General features: G+C 36.9%; 1 protein-coding gene across 7 annotated transcripts in view; it reads right to left on the bottom strand.

The window, feature by feature from the left end:
• Positions 1 to 1339: 1339 nt before the first annotated feature.
• The window catches only part of GPCPD1 (glycerophosphocholine phosphodiesterase 1), a 46058-nt gene continuing 28080 nt past the window's right edge, over positions 1340 to 19317 (bottom strand). For 5 of the 7 annotated variants that reach the window (XM_052784272.1, XM_052784266.1, XM_052784269.1 and 2 more), the window contains 9 exons: positions 17276 to 17368; positions 15252 to 15329; positions 14081 to 14120; positions 13230 to 13291; positions 12257 to 12322; positions 11131 to 11267; positions 10304 to 10439; positions 9796 to 9956; positions 1340 to 3118 (listed from right to left, as the gene is read on the bottom strand). In XM_052784272.1, coding sequence (XP_052640232.1) covers positions 2914 to 3118; positions 9796 to 9956; positions 10304 to 10439; positions 11131 to 11267; positions 12257 to 12322; positions 13230 to 13291; positions 14081 to 14120; positions 15252 to 15329; positions 17276 to 17368 — 978 coding nt within the window. In that variant the 3' untranslated portion in view covers positions 1340 to 2913. Of the gene's footprint in view, positions 3119 to 6746; positions 6848 to 9795; positions 9957 to 10303; positions 10440 to 11130; positions 11268 to 12256; positions 12323 to 13229; positions 13292 to 14080; positions 14121 to 15251; positions 15330 to 17275; positions 17369 to 19317 lie in introns of all 7 variants that reach the window. The other 2 variants (XM_052784268.1, XM_052784267.1) reach the window with 2 other exon arrangements.

The raw sequence follows: 19317 nt of genomic DNA, 5'->3' as shown, positions 1-19317 counted from the left end.
CTCTCACTCCTCCTGTTTCGGCAGAGGACCGCGCCACCGCTCCTGGCTGGGCTGATGGGGAGGGAGAGGAGGATTGCTGCGGTGCGGAAGCGGTGTCTGCATCTGCACCATTTGGGAGGAAAAGCTGTAGACCTCCCCCGGCCCCGCCGTGAGTGATTCAGCACCCACAGCCCAGGGGGAAGCGCCAGCTGGGAGCCAGCAGCTCCCCCCCACAGGCGACCTTCTCTGCTGCAGGCTGCACAGGAACTGTGATTTTCCACATTACTGTGTGGTACAGGGCAATGTTGTCATCCCCCCTTGCCACTTATTTACAGGGGACAGAGACAGAGTATCAAGTAACACAGATGTCATGAGCCACATATAGTCCAGTCTTCGGGTGGGCCCAAAAGGAAGCACTCCAAAAAGCAGGAGTGGAAGCCTGACAGCTGCCTTTCACCCGGCAAGATGCTTACCTTAGTAAACAAGAGAGCTCCTGCCAGGGCAATCAGGCTGCATAGTGGTCTCAGCAGAAATCCTGCGTTTCCAAGGTGCCTTCACCTAGCTGGGCATCAGTGCAGAGTAGCTGTATGCTCATGTGAGGGCACAGGGATGGAACAATTTCACAAGGTTACCTAAAACCCTCTTTGGCCAGACCACCGTCTCCCTCCCCACAACCCTGCTCTTTGGTTCCCTACACCCCTGCTGCCTTGCCCTGTCAGCTGTGGCAGAACAGCTGTTGCACATGGCCAAGCTGTGAGCTCAGCTCTAAGTGACACAGCAGAAGAGCTTGTTAAAGCCTAGTCAGGTTTGGAGCAAGTTGCTGACAACTTACACGTAAGGGAGTCAGCAAGAATACATTAAAATTGTAACACTGCTCAAAAGCATCTTGCAAAATCATCACCACAGTGGGTGGGTGTATTTATTTCCAGCCCCACCCCCTACACACAGTCAAATGCTATTCTCTCAGCATCTGAAGGTTAGGAAACAAGTTTTTAAGGGTGCCTAAGCTCTTCTCAGCATCACACTATGATTAGTCTGAGAGGGTGCTTCAGACAGCACAACTTTAAGCCACCTTCACACAAAATAGCTGTCATGTTCAACATCTCTGTGGATGCACTGCCCAGCATTCATGAGCAGTGACACACAGCTCTGGTAGGGGTTGCACATCCACTGGCAAAGCCCTTGAGACCTGTCAAGAGAACCCCACAGGGGTATACAAAGAAGAAAAAAATCAAGAATTAATCACATAGGTGAGGAATCTGGACTTGCTGTATAAAGGTAACAGCCACAGGTTCCTGATGTCAAGAATCAGGTTCAGTGCCCCCTCCCTCTCAAAAAACACAGCTCACACACTTCCAAATTTTGGTTTAATTTTTATTTTTTTTAAAGAAAAGACAGTTTCCAGATACCTAATCATTACTGTGCTGTTTGTGCAGGACGAACAAACTTTAAATACTAAAATGCACAAGGCAAGTTGAAACAAGCTGTTTGTTTCAAATTGCTCAGCAGTGCAGGCTCAAGCACTTACTTGCAATGGCTTTACTCTTTGTACAATCAGTTCTATGTAGCAATGACTGTATATAAAGAATATAGTACACACTATTGTTTTCATTGTCAATTTACAAGAGAAAAAAATAAATATTTTCCATTCTTATTGTACATTAACACTTCAGTAGAAAGTTACAGCTGTTGTGTTGGCATGACCTGCAACTTCAGGAGGAAAAAGGACATGCATACATATCTATTAAGAACTCTAAACTATGACTTTGTAATAAATTACAGAGGATAGATACCAGCCAACAGAATACCGATTATCTGATTTCAGTACATCTGTGATTCTTGCTCTGAGGAAAAAAAAAATTCTTGCAAAATACAAAAGCTAGTCGCTGGTATTATGTAAATAAGACAATCCATGTACACCATAGCCTTTTCTTCAAATGTTTGTGAATAACAGGCTTGTGGTTTTAGGCAAAGATTAAGTAGTTGAGTTAGTCCTTGCACCCTTCATACATAACTAGCACCGTAAAGATGCAAGGACCTCAGCAAACACCTAAATTTCATGCTTAATAACTAAAGCATGCATTTCGTAGAGTTTGTGCATGTTACATATTCTGTTTATTAAGGTTACTGTGCAAAAAAGATTCTCAACCACTGAAGATGTTTCTGTAATTCTGTTAAAATTATTTGCAACATTTCTAAAGTTTAGCAGGCCTGTGTAAGATTAATGAAAAAAAAAAATCTTACTTGTGGTTCACCCTTGACTGCTCTACACAGACACTGTACCAATGAATTGGCAAATCGGAAAATAATGGCAGCAGCCTAAATGTCCAGTGAAGCAGGGGAAAATGAGTTAACATGCATTGCCATTTACTTAAAAATATATACATATTTTTAAATGGCACAAAGCTTTGTACAGGTGGATCTATCAGTGCAAATACATAAATATGAGGTACCAATTTATTCAGGCCAGATCTAATTATATGTATCTTACAATCACTCTCATTTTCCTGTTGTCAGATACAGGCTGACAAGATTTAGCATTGAAGTAAAATCAAAGTCAAGACAATTTTCCAGCATATTCAGTATCAGATCACTGTCATTTCCCTACAATTTCATTTCTGAGCTTCCACTCCTTTGACTGCTTAATACTTTTTCTATTTTTAAAAACACACTTAGTGTTAATTTTCTTTTTCAAGATTTGAGACTATTATAGGAAAAAGTTAAAAATGTCTATGTAAACTGGAACAATAACTATAGCTGGCTGAATATTTTAACATTGTTTGAAATTTTAACAAGTACTGTCAGGAAGGAGGAACACAGTTATTGCTATTTGGGGACTTAAAAATAAAACAAATAAACAAACCTGAAGGCATAGAACAGCACTGTTCCAATGGTCAAAGTTGAATAGATACAAAACTAGCATTCTGCCTAGAATCAGTCCTTTTGCATTTGAACACTCTTCAAGTTATCTACAGCTTTCTCTTCCAGGCAACTATGATGACATTTACATGGAGATATGGATTTAAAGTGGCTAACTGTGGGACACACACAACTTTTCAACTCTGGTAATTCTTTCTTGAGACGTTCCAGCTGCTCCACCTGGAATATATTTGGTTGTTCAGGATTCGAGTCATATATCCTGAATAAACAAGAAAAGAAAAAACACTAATCGGTATAAACCAGCACAGTTCACAGAAATGCAAACTAGATGAAGCAACTAGGATATTTTTCCTTACTAGTGTAAAATTAGGTATCAGCAAGTCTATAAAAACAGTATGTTCCAGGTTAGTACCCTAAGTTTTGCCACTCATCTTGCAATATAAAATGGTACTCCTTTTACACAATGCTTAATATTTCATTGGATATACTAAAAAGCTACCCACTGGCATTTATCTCGCTTACTCTCCTGCAAAATGTGATTTTACAGGTGGCACAAAGCAGTGAAGTAAGAGCAGAGTTCCAGGCTTCAAACTTAAAAGTGTAAGAAATTTCGGAGCCCTGAGGTTATTTGAACAGACTGTGATATACTACTTGTACATAATACTGAATGGAGTTCATACTTACTGTTTCAAGTAGTAGTTCACACCCCCCCCCAATTCAGAACCTTTTTTTTTTTTTTTAATTACCATTACAATATTAGGTGAAGAGTGAAAACCAGAAAATCTGATCTTTATTCATACCTAATGCAAATTTAACTATCTAAACTGCTTTAATTAGTATATCCTTTTTTCACTTAGTTTCCACACATTTAAACAAAGCTGGAGGATTTTAATTGTCAACATTGTACTGGATTGTCCAAATCCAAAACACATTTTGAGTTTGACAGTGTAGGCACTGAGCATAACTCAAATACTATTTTGGTGTAATTCATTATAAAGCAAAAGCATTCATGTTCCTGTAAGCTAGCTTTAGTACAACACTTATTTTGACAAGGATACATTGTGATCTCCCAATGTTAATTTCTAACATCAGTATGTTATTTATATCCAAAATTTAAATCCTGGCACCCAGTTCCCCTCACTTGTAGCTACTGCACATATACAGTTTCAGCTGTTAGAGTTCTCCAGGTTTATCTCCTTCAAATGAAAACTTCTGGAAGAAATTACCATGGCTTCTACCTTAGTCTCTTATGAATATTCATACTTGCATTTATGATTCCTTCAAGAAAGTTGTTTGGGTTTTTTGCATCATCCTTTCTCTTTCATACCATAGTTTCAAGGCATGTCCAATAGGAACACAATGTCACAACCAAAACAACGGAGTGCTGTGTGATACAGTGCCAGGTGCCTTTTTACCCCAGCAAGACAACTTCTGAACTGTTCGCAAGTCTAAGACATCTAAAATAATATGCAGCTCAAACAGTGATACAGTAAACAGGATTGAAATGAGGAAACAGTTCTGTGGGAAATATAGATATGGATCACATTCCCTACAGTAAGATCAAAGATAGTTTCTGTAAAGAAACTCCTAGAAGTGAGGACAAATGCTGTCCAGTTTTATGGCATATGCACAGAAGGCACAGCAGTTAAATTACTTGCACAGCACCTATAATCCAATACAGGCCTAAGATATGACCCCAAATTGCCTAACAGAAGCTATCTGCAAAACAAAAGCCCAACCTTCCTTCCTTCCAGGATGCAGGTACGACCTGTGCTTTCTTCAGTTAAGTTAGCTTATACATTATAACTTTCTCTATGCATTCAAGACAAAGCACTGAAGTTAGAAGATAGTTTTCTACATAGCAACACACTTTAGGAACTGCAAAAATCTTAAGTCCTTCCCATCAGTTAGACACTAGAAGAACAAAGGCATGTTTCTAAGACCCTTGTTCACACAACATGGCTAAGCATGTTTCTAAGTAGCTTCTGGCAGGTATTTTATTAGATCTTTACTATGGCAAGCATAAATTCTGAATTGCTTCATATTCAATTCTTTTCAGTTGAGATTTTGGATGAGTCCAACCCTCCAAGCTCCTTTCAGACTGTCCACTGGAACCAGTCTGCTCCAATGTGTATACAGTATTTCTTCCAAACCAAAAGCAGAGAAGACAATTTGAAGCACAGCTACCCTTGTACCTCAGAATTTCTTGTCCCCAGTTTTCATTTGGGTCCACAAAAGTACACCAGCAGTTGGCAAAAACACAGCATAGCTCCAGGACTTCTTTTATGAATTACTTCCAACATCACCATCAAAATAAGGCATAAACTCTCATCTCCCTATCTTTCATTCTTCAACAGGACAATTATAAGCATGCACCAAAGTTCCTCCATTTGACTTCCTATTAATAAGCAAGCCCTGTGGAAGACTGGGAAGTCCTTTGAATATCACTTTTAACATTAGCACTTTCTACAAAAAGCTCTGCAGGACATTCCAGGGTTATGCAGTAGGCATAGAACTGATGTGCTTAGCTCCTGTCAGGTGTTTCTGCAACCTCTGAAAACACATACATCCAGCAAGTCAGTCACAGCTGTTTTTCTTTGCTATTGCTTGATCCAAAAGCAAAGACTCAGCAGCACTGAAATACTGTTTTCATGCTAAAAAGATTTTCTGAAGCTTTTGATTAAAACTTTTCATTTTTCTTTACATCTCAAGGTAAGCTTGAGTTTACTTTGCAATTCACAGAATAGGAAACACTTAGACTGCCATTGCATAACATCTTAATTCAGTCATTGAGTAGATTAAATTATAAATCAGCTAATACTAGTTAACTTCCTACATATATCCATGCTCTTATTTAACTAACATTCAGTTTCAGGCAAATAAAATGGCACAGATTTAGACAGTCTTCTAGTTTTGAGAATTGTTTTGAATGCTTTTGCCTTTATTGCCAGCTGAATTTGTGTTAGTTTTCAAAGTTAGTAATACTAATAGAGCACAGAGCTTTTGTCTGGAGTCTGCAAATGCAACACACAGCTGTAAGGAACTGTAGTGTTTAGAGAGGAGACTAACACACTGAAGATTCTCACTGAAAAGCTTTCAGCATAAATGTTTGAGGATTACTAATTTAATGTTTTCATGCAGCTGTGTGTATTATTCAACAAACAGAACTCAGATCATGTAAAGTGACTTAAAAAATAATAATGCAAGAGTAAGTTAGCAACCACCCCCTCTCCACATTGGTATTTAATATACAGCTGGTTTAAAAACAAAGACTGCATTGTTCTTACTGAGTTAAGTATATTCAAACAGAGAAGTATTTCCTGGACTGTTTACAAAGCTTATCCAGGAGAAAAATACCAGATAAATCACCCCACAAATCCTGCTTTAAAATTCATAATTTTTGCCAATCCAGACAATTTCACTACAACAGGTTAAAGTTTCTTCTCTAAGTAAAATATAAACATCAAATTAAAAGCGTTTTAAGCATGAGATTTAATTTTCTGTGTGAACAGAGGATACCCATTCATGCATTTAAAGTACTTTTCTGGATTGGGGCCCAAATAGAAGCCTGGAGGCAGAGGTGGCACTTTTTCTGTAGGTTGCCCTTTTAACACAAGTAGTTTGGATATTTTAGATACTGAGATGAATGCTAGTTGAACACAGGAAGAAAGCACAATATTGTCCCTGCACTAGACCATCCATTTGCTTTAATGACTTTGGGTATGTCTAATAATCTGCAGCCCAAGTGGAGAAAGGACTGGGGGGGGGGGGAGAAAATCTTCCCCTTGCCCCAGTGAGATCGTTCTTTTAATGATGTTGGCATTTGTAAGCTTCCCAGATTTAGTCTTGCAGTTTTTCTCCATGCAAAACAAAGTCAGACCCCCTACCTGCGGGTTTTTTTGCCTGACACTTGGTATCAGCAACCTTTGGTATTCAGGACACAGTTTTTCTGCCATCTTCGCAAGCGGCTACAATGTTTTGCTCAATTCTACATGGATGATTAAAGTTCCAAAAAAATAACTTACAGAAATCATCTCTACCCAGACAGTTCATAATCTTTGAAATAATTACCGCATGCAATAACAGTAACTCAGGACCATATCCAAGCAACCTAAAATTCATTAAAACTCCTGTATTCACCTCCTAGCTTATTCAGACAAATAACACCTATTAAGATGGTTTAAGTAAAGGTCTACTAAACAGCAACACAAAACACCAGGCACAGCAATTTTTGATAAATAACTAGACTTGGTCTTAAGTCCAGAGAACAAAAATTCTGCAGAAGCCATGGAAGAAGCACATCTTGATTCAGCCCTGGAAATATTCTGGAATTTGAAGATGCAACCAAAGCATAAATGGGCTTTACACTAAGATTCCTGCAATGCCTACTTATTTCTAGACCTTGAAACAGGCATGTACATCTCTCTCAAGTTCTGCTTCACAGTAGTTTTGAATTTATCTATTTCTAAACTTCAAACAGCACAAAATATGGATGCTTACACAATACCTATTTAAGCTTTTGACAATTTAAACTCTTGATATTAACTTCATACTCTCAAATGATTCGAAAGGCTGCCTCGTTACCCAGCAGTTCCAACTGTGAATGTAAACACTTGCTGCCAGGTTTTACGTTTAGACATGCCATCCAGGACTTGCAGGTACCACCTACATTTCAAAATGTCCAGCTTGAGATATCTGATGCAATTTTCATAAAGTGTCATGTTCCTTCTAAGGAACCTACATTAAGATTAAATGTAATTCTATTCAGACAATTAGTAAATTTTGAAAAATAATTAAGAATTGTAAAGGAACATTCCAGTATTTGTTTTGGCCTACAGAAAAAAAAGAGTCAATAACATTTAGAAACTAGAGTTAACAAGCCTGCAACAATTCTACTGAAATAAGATAGTAGTTTGCTACTCAATTGCAGTTTGTAACTTGAAAAAGAAGGAAAAAATGCACTACTGAACTACTGTTTTTTTAAACAGCTTTGGAATTAATATTAATTTGGGGGTTCCTCTCAATAAAGTGTAAAGATGTCAACAAGGTGGAAGAGATACAGAGGAGAGATGAATACTATTAAGAATCTAGATGGTCTAAATAGTGCAGGAAGGTTAAGAATTTTTTGTTCAGTTAAATCCACAAGGGAATTCAGCCTATAAGCAATTCCAGTGAATTGGTTAGTCATCAAAAGGTGAGGTAAAAGGTGTTCTGCTATCATACTGCAACTGAAAACACACTAAACAGTACAAAAGAGAACATAAGATGACATGTAGCAGACTTGCAGCCTTGAGATAAATGCAACATTACTTAAGTAGTGTTGAGGAATTAAGCATCTAAATAAAAGCAACAAGAAGTCAGAAATAAGGCTGTCACCTGCTTTACTATTTTACCATAGTAGTGCATATCTATTACATCAGGAGTAATTAAGAACTATAGAAGACTGGATTATAGTAGACATCAGATGAACAGACATTTCATAAGAACACTTTATACAGTACTATTTGATTAAAACACCCCACCTGTCCATAGACCAATAATTTATCACTTCAGGTTATGCATACCATAGGATCAAATTTCATAACAGCCCTATGACTGTACAATAAAGAGTCCATTTCCTCTGCATACTAGTCCAGAGATATTTTTCATCTACTAAAGGGGACTCAAGATTGAGTTGTAGGAGAGGTATAACATGTAGCGCTGCTGTAGCAGGAAATAGGACTTATGTTTCATTTACTTCAGTCTGAAGCTGATCCACAATGTAAAAATCTTGTTACTCCTTTTTACTACCAATGAAAAGGAGAAGACATTCTATACAGTACAAGAAGGGAGACCTCTGGCAAACCAGAGAAGCACTGGACCCACCACTCTGGAAGGCCTCTAGGTAGTCAAGAATAGATTGAAGGAAGTTAACTACTTTTTTTTTTTTTTTTTTTTTTTTACACTGGGAGCCTAGAGCTCTAAAAGCAAACATATTTGATTTCTTGCCTCTATATATGTTTACTTGACTCTCAGTTTCTCAGTTTTCACTTTATAAAACAGAGCCCTTCACAATTGCTTGATTCCCCTGCACCCCCCCTTTTTTTTTGGTAAAACAATATGCAAAGCAATGCTCTTGCTAAAGCAAGAGGCTTGAAAGTCTTCTATAATTTGACAGTTCAGTTATACTCAATGCTTTTCCAATTACATATTCTTTGTAATCTATCAGAAATTCTAATTTAATACAGCTCCCCAAATTAATCATCATCTTGTAATAATGAATTTCACATCTTTTATGATAAAATAGCTAAAACTTTTGGGTTTTGCAAGGAACTAAAATAACACTTTTGTTCAAAGATTGACCATGGTATTCTGATTTCCACCTGAATTGTGCAGATATAATAACTACTTTCTGAAGTGATTAATTTGGCAGTTTACCCTGGGAGTCACTCCAAGCTAATTTTAATAGGAAAAATGGTGAATTCACAGCTTTGAAACAAACAGAAGGTTGGCAAAAACTTAACTTAAAATAATTCATTTAAGTTGTGTTAACTATTTGCATAACCAAACATAGAAAGCTGTAGAAAGATTTCGGCCAAACAAATAACATTGTCCTCATTGTGTCATGTACAAAGTTTAAAAATTGCCATCAAGAATGTTAATATCATGTTAAATGTGTATGCCATGCACTAGTTCTTTAAAGAATCAAATTACATTTATGTTAACCTGCAGAGAAACAAAAGTTATTTTGTTTCATATATATACCTGAAAGAGGAAGAATTAATGTTAGTCTTGTTCTTGAACTGGGTTTATGAGCTTCCAGTACTTACAGTACAAAAGGAAGATATTCTGCACCCAGTCAACCAAAAAGCAATGTGAAATTTCACAAGAATCAGGATACAATAGTTTCTCAGCTTTATCATTATTATTATTATTTTAAAAACACAATTTAAGTACCTGTCATATATTAGCCCATGAACACCATATTCTCTCAACCTCTTCCTGTTATCTGGGTCATTTGCATCATCACCCCATGAAAAAATAACTAGGCCTTTAGATTTGGCCCTTTTAATAAATGATGGATTCCTCAGCAGATCTTCAGAGTGCACATTAATTCCCTGAAACACAAAAGGCTTCAATTAAAATCCATGTTTCTGAAACACTGTCACATCAGGGTTTTTTTTAATCTTTTGACATGTGCAGCTCCTTACAACTTCATCCATAATAATAAAAAATAATTTAATACAACTAAAGAGTTTACTGATAGCACTATTTTTTAAACACTGAATTAAACAGATATTGGAAACAAAGGACATTATTTTGGCAGTTACCAAATGTTAGTTTATTTCTTTTATAAGGTTAGTTGTAATTTTAAGCATTAGTGTCAAAACCAATAGATTTGCAACAAGTAGTAATAATTTAGTTTCATTTTACTGCAGAGTAATACCAGAACTTGTCAGCTTACCAGCAAGTTTTCAAACTGTGCAAAAGTAATGGCAATTGGAGTTGTACGACATCTAAGATCCATAAGTTCTGGATAGAGTTTAGATTCTCCTTGGGTGAGAAATAATACAGGATACTTGTTTTGCTTATGCCGAACCCTGTTAGAACAAAAAGTTTGCAAGGAGCAAATGTGTTAAAAAGCAGGGGAATTCAGTCTTACTGTTTGAGGAGAATTACACTCTTTACTGCACATTCTAGTTCCTAGCTGGTGCAACAAGATGGTATTACAGTTTAGTATCAAGCTATGTGACAAACTGCTCCAACTGTTCCTTTTGCCACTATTAGAGATTAACATAGTTTAAGGGAAGCTAGACTTCCAAGTTGAACCCAGATCCACATCCTCAAAATGTTTATATAAAATCCTTGAAGACTGTTCCAATTCTGTAGTTTTCTTATTAAGTGCATGTTAGAGTAAAATGAAGATTCATGATAAGAATTTCTAAATGTGGTTGATATACAACACGTAACCTAACGTATTTTTCAAGTCGGATACCAGTACAGTGGTATGAAATGACAACAGATGGAAGGAAAGTTTTGGGATTAAACGTGTTATGCACTCTTCACAAAATCTCTACTTTGGCTTTGTTCTCCTATTTTATTTTTGGCACAGCTCAGATGGCAAAGTGATCTCATTTCAATTCCCAACTATTTTGGCACTGAAAGTTTAGGTCTAATCAAAACATGTTTTATTTCTTTCCTGTTGGGTATTCTTATGTCCAAAGTAAATTTTACCAAACGAAACAAAACAAACAAACAAAAAGAAAATACATTGTTTATCTCTTAACTTACATAGTACAAATATCGGCATTAAAAGAAGAAAATACAATTCTTCTTCTTCCAGCATTCATCAAAACAGTTTTTAGAATGATATCTAGAAAGAGGTTCATATCAAAGTAAGTTGACAAGTTGCCATCCCACTGTCCATCCTAGAAAAAGAAAGGACAAGTTTCAGCCATTTAAATTAATGCTTACTAAAATTATTTTAACCAGCAACAGTCTCTCATTCAACCTGAGCAACATGAGAATTCAGTTTCCCAGTCTGAATACCGAAGTCACTCCTTCAGTCTACTGAATGCTATTTACAGCTCCACAAGACTGTCAGTCTGTGAGGTGCAGCTGAATTCTAACAGCAATAAGATTCACTGAAAAATTCACTGTCTTCCCATCCAAGGAAAGAGTTTCTAGGAAGCCTTTTCTAATTTTGAAAACACAAAGGAATTCCATGAAAGATAACTAAAAACTATTACAGATATTTTGTATTGCTATTTCTAAAGATAAAAAGGCAACAATAAGATTTGTAGAAATAAAGGAGATATCCTTTGTCTTTGAGAATAGCTGGTACCAGTCTTTCTGTTGCTGACCTGTCTCAGAGTACTAACATGTCTCCATGCATATGGACTTCCACCTGCCACTCTATGTAGTTTCTTTCACCCACTCCAGGCTTCCAGACCTAGCCTTGACAACAGTTTCCTTCTAGACCAAGTGCTAAGCAATCCAGCTGAGTCCACAATACTGCTGACTAGAAGAAAACAGTGTCTTGTATTACTGCCCATGCTGTAGCTGCTCCTGCACCAGGCCAGGAGAGTTTGAATTTCTTGTCACTTTTCCCATGTATAGCATGCCTCACCTGTTGTGATCCATTGACTTTAAAAAGCATCTTCTACTAAAAGCAGTCTGAGCTGCATTATGAACTCAATCCTATAAATACTTCCTATTATTTTAAGAGTAAGTTTGTTCATTTGCTAGAGCAGTGCTATTATACTCCCAGTTTTAAAGATAGCGGGTTATAGTAAAACAAAAGTCAGAAAAAAAAAAACAAATTATGCCTTTGTAGCTCAAATTGCCATGTCAAATTACAAGCTTTAGCCATGAGAATGGCAAAGTATCAAAGTAAATCACAAGTACATTTACTTACCCTTTGTTGGCAGATCCATTTTATTTCTATGTTGAACCCAACATCTTCAGAAACAGACTCCAGGACCTGAAAAAATTTCATTATGAAGAGACCCCACAGCAAAGGAGGACAACTGAGCACTACAAGGGTAATTACTGGGAGAATACATTGGAATTTAACACCAATGGGGTCCAACGGTAGAATAAAAACCCTAAGTTTTTAACACTTACCACAAGGTACAGATACACCTTCTTCTACTTCAGTTTCAAGTTAGGAAATACATAAAAATGGATAAAATCTTAAGGACAAAATTTTGACAAGGTACAAAAGCAAGTCCTTAACATGTGTGAGAAATGCCCCCTTTGTACTCCTAAAGAAGTGTTTTTGAAGTCACCTTACAATTAATTCTTTACAAGAATTTAACATAATTTTGATCTGATCATCATAATGGCAACCTCATGGATGTCATATTTGGGACTATGCGTTACTTAAGATACTTTTTGCATTAAAAAAAAAACCTCCTGGAGAGTTGGCAAAGAGTCATAAATGGAAACATAGTAGAAATTCACTTAACATTTCTCTGTGTCTGGCTCTGCTAGATGGCCAAGAGTATGTGATGAACTGCCAAAGGCCAGGTTTTTTGGTTTTTTGGGGGTTTGGTGTGTCCCGTCCCGTCCCCCAAATTAGCAATCAATTGTCAATGCATTAAAATACAATGCCCAGATGTTAACCAGCTGTAAAACTGAGTGTATCCTGAGCTATACAACTTGGGTTCACGAATTAAGAAGCTCGAAAGATATACAAACTATTACTTTCAAATACTGAAAAGGCTTCAGTGGACAACAATAAAGCCTATGTTATCAGTTCCAGCATTGATATCAGCAGCCTAAAGCCAAAAATACATATCCCTTGCTATGTGTGCAAAGCTGAAAGAAAAATGTATGTTTTCATGTTTCACAATCATTATTTCTATTGCTTTATATTCACTGCTTACTCTCTGCAGAGAAGGAAATGGCTGAGTCTCAAAAGCAGAGTTTTCTTCTTCTTTAAAAGATGCTGAAAAGTAATACAAAATATTGAATCAAAACAAATAGCAGCACTGCTAATCCCTGCGAGAAAAGACTGGCTCAAAATCTTAAGGCCTTTAAGAGTAAAGAATGGAATCAGGTCTATCTTTTGATTATCTAAGCCTTCCCTCTAACACTGACATACTCCAATGACAGTGTTGGCAATTTCTGTTTTGCCAGTGGGAAAATTTTTTGACCTCCATTAAAAGCCTTGCCAGAATATTTATCAGAAACAGCTTTTCCCATCCCTCACCATTTCAGTCACTGAATCACATCCAGTAAAAGCAGCCTTGTCTGTCAAGGCTTATTATTTATTTTATCTTTTCCAGACAGGTAGGATGCGTGAGATACTTTGCCATTTTGCTGTCTCTATAAAGGGTATGAATTAAGGCCAAAAATTTACAGCACCAGTAAGATACTCTACAGCAGTTACCAAAGTTCTTGTTAGCAATTCTGAAGAGCTGCCAAAAAAGGTAGTTAGAGAAGTGTAAGATGGAAACATTAGTAGCAATTATTAGAAATATTCACAAATATATATGTATCTGTGCATTCATCCTCTACCCTCCTGTCCCCTCTTCCCAAGGGAGTAACTCCCATCCAAGTATTTACTTCCCAGCAAAGAACTCTACAGCATGCACAAAATTAAAGTAACTCCATAAGCATTTAGAAGTGTTCAGGAAGAAGCCAAATGTGATTAGAACAAGTGACTGCAACCACAGACTATATATCATTACATGGTAATAAATAAATCTCAAGACTCTTGCAAACTAGTACATACCATTGTGATCTTTTACCTTCAGGGCAGTCACATGAGCCAGCTAAAGAGCATTAAGAAGAGTAAAATTAACAAATACTCCACCCATAGAGATATTACTACATGTAAAATGTAACTAATTTTCCTTATAAATTGTTTTTAATGTAAGGGTTACAGTTTTAGTAATTTGTAAAAGAATAAAGGAAATCCCAGTACACATCACAATTTTCTTTCAAACTTTAAAACAAAGATTCCAAGGAAAGCTCAAAAACAAGCTGGAAATATTCTTACTGAAAATTCAGAAAACATGTTCAAGGGTAGAAACACACATAATATAATTTAACATTAAGATGTCAAGAAGTCTGAACATTAAACTCTCCTCTGTCAGATGTTAGACTCCATGTTTCCAATCAAGTGCAGACAGAGGGCCAACAGCGGTTTTATAATGTAGTTGCATACTGCGATAGAATCAGGCCAGGCATAGGGCCAACTCTCTTGCTCCACTCAAATTCTCTCTCCACAAAAAGGAGGAGACCAAGTAATTTTAAGTAAAAAGATATATATAATTCTTGGACCAGCCAGGTGCTTCCTTGACTGAGGACAGATATCTCAGCTGGGTCTTCAGTGGCCCAGTCTCATCCCCTGAACCCCCCTTTTATGTAGGCAGGGCACTACTGTTCGGAAGATACAGTGACATCCAATTAAATAAAAACAATTAATTAGTTCTAGCCAGTTTGTCCAATCCATACCATCGAATTATGGACCCTTCTACACCTCCACATGCACCTCCAGAGAGTAGTTCAACATAATCTGGATCTCCCTTGTTAACAGGGAAACATTTGAAAATTAGATAGACTTTGTAACAGATATCTTTCTTCAACAAAGACTCCAAAGCATTGCATCTCAATGAACCCTACCACCACTTTCAGCCTTATTTTTTAGAAATTATCGTTAGCATAATGATATGGACCTACACAAGTTATCAGACCATCTTTCTAGAAGATATAAGTAATGAAATTTATTCAAGTTATAACGATGGTGCAAAAATACTACTCTTGGAATTAGCTACTTGTTCCACTTGTACAATTTTTAAAACTTGTGCTCTCCCAAACTATCTATAGTTACTCCAAAAAAATTTAAGCTTCATACACCATTTGAAATTCTACACATCTCATACTAGCCAAAGTAACAATACCTTCAATAACTGCAGCTGATCAAACGTAAGTTCTTTGACTGCAATCTCAAACAGTTCCAAAGGCTCCGTATCCAGTTTCTTTGAAGAGAAATAATACATAGTTAAGCATCACTGAAAACTGCAAAAAAGCCTACATGTTTTTAATATGGTAACATTAAAGGCAACTAATTTTTTCTCTTTTATCAATAAAGATACAAGTGATATCTTATTATAATATGAGTAAGATGATCAGTTTTCAGGAGACAACACAGGCACTCAGAAGCATAAAACAGGTGTCAATTTGAAAAAATAGGATTTGGTCTTTCATGCAAGTCAGAGGCTTCAATGTTCTTTCTTCAGAAAAGGTTAGCACATTTATTTGGTAAAAACTTGATCAGTTAATGTATTCAGGAAAAAAGTTTGCAAGTAAAGAAATGCATTAAAAAATACTCCAAGGCAGTTCACTTTATTATTGTCTATTCAATGTCTCAGAAACTAATAAAAAAAAAAAAAATAAAAAAAAAAAAAAAAAAGACAAGTGTCCTGGTAAAACTGAGACATGCATACCCCTCCCCCAAAATAAAGAACTGGTGTAGAAAAAAAATCTGTCAATCCATTTTTCACTTCCTCTCTTCACTATAAAGAAAATTTTACTCAACAAGACAATACCTATTCAATACACACTGAATATGCATTTCCCTTAGTCACAGTTCCATTTCCACAACTGTTCAAAACCAAACTTCTTATGAATTGCAATATCACAATGGGTGTAAGAGTTTGATGATGCAGACTTAGTGCCAAGAAGACAGACAGAACTTATCTTGCAATCTGCTCTGCCATGTTATCTTTGTTTTCACTGCCAGAACTAGAAAGGAAGAAAACTAGAACAGAACAGAGTCCAACCTCTTTGTACTGCTGCTGAATGCAAGTATCCTGGCCTCAGTGGAGAACATGCAACAGACCAGACGGAAAAGCACCTCAGTAGTTTTTTGAGTCACCAGTCCTTATGCCTATGGTTCTCTTGTTATTAAGGAGTCTAATGTCACTTTACTCTATGAAGACATTCAATTGTTATGCTTCATAAAACTTGGGTATTTAAGAGGTATTGTGATGGACTGTTCAGAGCACCTTTTAAAGGAATGCTTATCTGTATGTACGAGTAATAGTACTGTTCGCTGCTTCTTTTATTATAGTACTCTGGATGCTTAAGAAAACAACAGAAAAGAGATTTTGGTTAAAAAAGAAGGAACAACTGCAACTTCATGAGGTAAGCAAGGAAAGGAATAGGACGCTTGCTTTTAAGAGCCATTTTCCTGCTCCTAGAACCTCTGCCTCCTTTCCTTCTGTTCCACCAAGCAATCCAAAAGCAGTTCTTCACAGCCCCACTTACTGTCCCAATGAGACATGAAGTATATTATTTACCTCACAGTTAAAGGACAGCACAAAATGCTGAAGTAAAAAAGGTTTAAAGAAAGAGTTAGAAAAACCAATGGAAGCAAAGCCATTTGTGGCTAATCAAACTCCCTAAATGAAGGAGAGCCTTGTTTCTTCTGCTTTTCATCTACTGGCCACTACTAGGATATCAAACAAGGTAGACTTTGGTTTGACCTAGAGTTTTTATGAGTACATAACTACTTGAGAGAAGTATACATTTAAGTATCAGCAGGAGTGAGAAGTCATGCTGAGACTCACATTAACTCTCCCTCAAAAAAGAGACAACCAGAAGTTCTTACTCTGACAGTCCAAGAGAGTCCCAGAGGTGCTACTGAATATAGTGGAGTTGTCTGCATTTTTCCTCTAAACCATAAATAAAAAAAAGCTAAAAAATAACTACAAGAGTCTCAAACCATGCATCTGAAATGCTGTTGCTACAACATCAAAAGGAAAAACTCAACTTCCCTGCTCTACTTTATACACACGGTAATGCTGCATATTTATTCCCATTCCATCCCTTGATTTCCCAAAATCATTTCTATGAGAGCTTGGCATTTTAGTTTCTGGAATGGTCACATTTAAAGATAAAATATAGATATCATCTTCTTTACCTTTTTCATGGCCATGCAACATGTGAGATCATGGTATACGATAGGCACATGATCTTTAGAAAGATGTACATCAAATTCCACATAGGCTGCTCCCTACAGAAAATTGAAAAAACACAGAACAAAACAAAAACGCATTAACTATTTATGCACAAGGACTACAGAACTGCAGATGAGTTACAAAGTATTCACAGGTCCTGGACATCAACCAGAAGTTGAACGCAACTGGCTGTTACCAGTTAAATCGTACTAAAAAATGGATTAGAACTGAAAAAAAATCATATGGGAAAGTCTTTTAACTACCATAATGCAGCTCTGATATATATAGCTTGCTTAATCTTGTAAACCCTCAAGTAACATTCAAGTATTGTAAACTTGATTTCAGAGAAAGGCTAAGATGATGTTTTTAAACATAGATGCCTTTGTGGTGCCCTCCCTCCTTCCTCCCCACCAAGAGACAAGCAATTGCTATAAATTGTCAAAGCTTCAGGGAGATACTCCATACACTGAGGAGCTTCTGGAGTCACTAGTGAATAACACAGTAGTAGTGTGTTATAACATGTGCAAGAGCAGAAATAGCTGCGTCCAGTATTCCCGTCCTTTTCAACTGTATGTTATTTTCTGTTAACCTTAAAAAGGAAGGAGGTTCAAACAAGAACGCTAACTACCATCTTTTTGAAAAGAGGGAGGGCCAGAAAGAAAGAGATAAAGCAGCACACAGAACCAATTTTAGTTATTTTGACTGTCTGTAAATCATTCCTTTGAAAGGCCTCCAAGAATACCATTCATCAAATTATCATCCTGACTTGCATACTCTTTTTCAATCAGTACAGAAAGAAAATAGGACAGGCTTTTTACAGCCCTCTTCTCAGCAGAAATATTTTTAGAGTGGTAGCTTTCAGCCTTTTCAATCTGCAAATAGTTGAAAGTACTTTTCTGGTGATGCTGCTGACAACTTCATGGTAAATTTCTGCCTCAATGCATACTTCTCATGGGCTTTTTAAAAGCTGTCTGTAAACCTGTGGTGTCCACCCAGAAATTAAGAACTACTGTTCAAAAAGATAATTTAGTAGCTGCAGTTTTCTTTTGCTCTGCAGCCAGCGCATGTTCCAGACACTGTGTTCAAATCATACTCTGACTTCCAAACAAGAGAAAGCTTTCAGCTATGACTCTTGGGGAGCACAGTACTCCAGAATCAGTAGCCAGTAAACATAATGCTCCAGATTCTGCTCCCATCCCTTTAACAACTTCAAAAGATGTTTGGTAAGAATCTACATTAGTGAAGAAGTACCTGAAAAGGCTTAGGCCTAATCACAAGTTAAGCAGCAGGTGATATCATAGCAGTACCTTTATGTGACTGTAACCACAGCTCTTCACTGTGAAAACAGGAGCTAAACAAGGAACCTCTGAATGTGCTTCTGACTCCAGCTACTCTGCTGCAGTGCCTCACTAGATTGTCTAGATCAATCTTATCATGGATCACTCAGTGACAGAGATTATTGGAAGAAATAAAAGTGACCACCTCAATCACAGAATTTAAGCACCTGAAGCTAGTATCTCCCAAATTGAAAGACTAATCTTAGGGTTCCAAGTCTTCATTGTAGCAAGCACTGGAACAAAGGATTGTTTTATTCTACCAGCTCAGCTCCCATGTCTCATTTTTGGACACTAATTTTAGGTACTCAGCAGTCCCTGAACGAGACCTTTGCCACCTGAGAGTATGCTGACAGACTCTAGCAGAGCCAGTATTTTATTCATGTGGTCAAAATTATTGCAAGCCTATGTCTCTGCAGAGTTGAGATTAAATTTTTGCCTGTATTAGAACACCACCAGAACATATTAGATGGAAGTGTTGGTTTTTTTGAGGAACTTGAGGAGAGTCTAATCTAGCTATTACTTCCCTTCCTATCTCTCAGGAATTTCCACAGTGATTTGATGTAATTTTGTATCAGTGCAATTACCATTCATTGGATTGAATCATGGAAATTAAGGATACAAGCCAAGCTAGTTTTAACTATACAAGTACTATGTGCATGCAAATGTGT

Source organism: Harpia harpyja, chromosome 4, assembly GCF_026419915.1.
Source record: "Harpia harpyja isolate bHarHar1 chromosome 4, bHarHar1 primary haplotype, whole genome shotgun sequence".
NCBI lineage: Eukaryota > Metazoa > Chordata > Aves > Accipitriformes > Accipitridae > Harpia > Harpia harpyja.
The sequence above is the reverse complement of the archived record's forward strand: the minus strand, read 5'-3'. Positions and strand labels throughout refer to the sequence as shown.